This window comes from Hipposideros armiger, unplaced genomic scaffold (assembly GCF_001890085.2).
Source record: "Hipposideros armiger isolate ML-2016 unplaced genomic scaffold, ASM189008v1 scaffold_176, whole genome shotgun sequence".
NCBI lineage: Eukaryota > Metazoa > Chordata > Mammalia > Chiroptera > Hipposideridae > Hipposideros > Hipposideros armiger.
Window position 1 is genome coordinate 1,858,497 of NW_017731526.1, and position 1,716 is coordinate 1,860,212.

Here is a 1,716-nt window from a genome sequence, read left to right on the forward strand (position 1 = left end):
CTAGAAACTTTTGCCAAATAGTTCATGGTACATGTATGAAGATTATAATTGTAGAAGCATCCCTTTCAACTAAAGCAGATCCTTTTTTGTATATTGTGATTCAAACCCCAGATCTGGCCTTAATATGTATGTTACTTAGAAGCTAGGTCACTAGAAGCAATGTCTGCTCGTGTGATTTTTTTGTGCATCTCAACAAACACTGAGAGATTCAGGAAAGCTTTGTCCCACAGACACATTCTGTTGACAGAGGACTAGAGGACTTACGTGGCACCAATATTAGAAGGATTAGTATCCCTTTGCTTTAAGCCCTAATTTTTCAGTTAAGTGATTTGTAAAGTCTATTATTTGTCCTATTCAAGTTTGCATATAGCAAGGGCTGTGAATACTAACTTGCTGACTCTTAGTGGAAGACTTTATTTTTACAAAAAGTCAAAATTGTTTGGATTATTTTTAATGTGGAATTTGTGCCTTTTTAAAAAAAAAAAAGACTTTTCCAGCATCACAACCTCTAACACCAAGCAGCATGGAGGAACGGATTGCAGAATTGAACCGGCAGAGTATGGAGGCTCGTGGAAAACTCTTGCAGTTAATAGAGCAGCAGAAACTTGTTGGCTTGAATCCTTCGTCTCCACCAGTGTCACCTATTCAGTCACCTCTCAGAGCTTGGACTGGCTGGTCACAGATTCATGATTTGAAAGGTAGGCAGTTTAAAAACTAGAAAGTTTTCACTTTCCTGATTTTGCCAGTATACGTTGAGCTGAAAGAAATCTCAGAGAGTATATATTTCAGTGCTTTCAATTTTACACAGAAAGAATAAGTGACGGAGATAGGACTAGACGGCCAGTCTCCTCTTAGGAAGCAATCCCATGGCACCTGCAGGAATCTACAGCATCTGTGTTCCTAAGTCACCCTACATGCAAATGGGACGCATTACTGTGTATGATTCACTTAGGACATATGCTGCGACTAATTATAAAATATAAACATCAAAATGATAAGTCAGAATTTCATCAGCAAATTACAAGTTATTATTCTGTTAAAATCATTAAAACATTTTTATTTGTAAATTAAACTTTCTATTCTGTTACATTTTGGACTGTGAAAAGATAGAGGGGATTCTAAATAATAGAAGAGTAACCGTTATCGTAGTATTGACATTCAAAAAGGTACTGATGACACACAAAGCCTTTTGTTAGTAGATACTTAGTAAATATTGGTTGATTGATGACCCATTTCTGAAATATTGAAAATGTACATAGTTCTACTTACCATGGGCCGTGTGAGCTCTTCAGCAACTCTCCCCTCCTATTTAATGTCTTCAGTAGCAGTAATCACGTCGTATATCAGGGAGATTTAAAGTTTTACTGAATGACTTCAGAAATTTTCTTTCTTTTTGCTTTTCTTGAGGGGAAAACTTGACATAAGCTGCTTTTTACAAAAATCTCAAGTTCTTTAGGGCTGGCTCTGACATGATACCACTTGCGTGAAGATTGTGGCTCTCTGAGCTGGCGTGCTACTGAACTGACACTAGTAACTAAAGGTTCTTGTCCCACAGTTCACTTTAAAAATAAATCCTTCATGGAGATAGTCTCAGAGACACAGAGGAAAAACTGAGGGTTGCTAGTCGGGAGGGGGTGGGGATGAAGGAGAAGGGGAAGGGATGAGACAATACAAATGGGTAATTATAATATGGCCGCAGGGATAGAAAAAGACAGT

The 1,716-nt window shown here is 37.8% G+C and overlaps 1 protein-coding gene across 1 annotated transcript in view; it reads left to right on the plus strand.

Annotated features, from left to right (window-relative positions):
• SPICE1 (spindle and centriole associated protein 1) overlaps positions 1 to 1,716 on the plus strand; it is a 63,873-nt gene that overhangs the window by 53,153 nt on the left and 9,004 nt on the right. Inside the window, exon 6 of the mRNA XM_019652226.1 lies at positions 488 to 698. Within this exon, the coding sequence (XP_019507771.1) occupies positions 488 to 698 (211 nt within the window). The remainder of the gene's footprint in view (positions 1 to 487; positions 699 to 1,716) is intronic.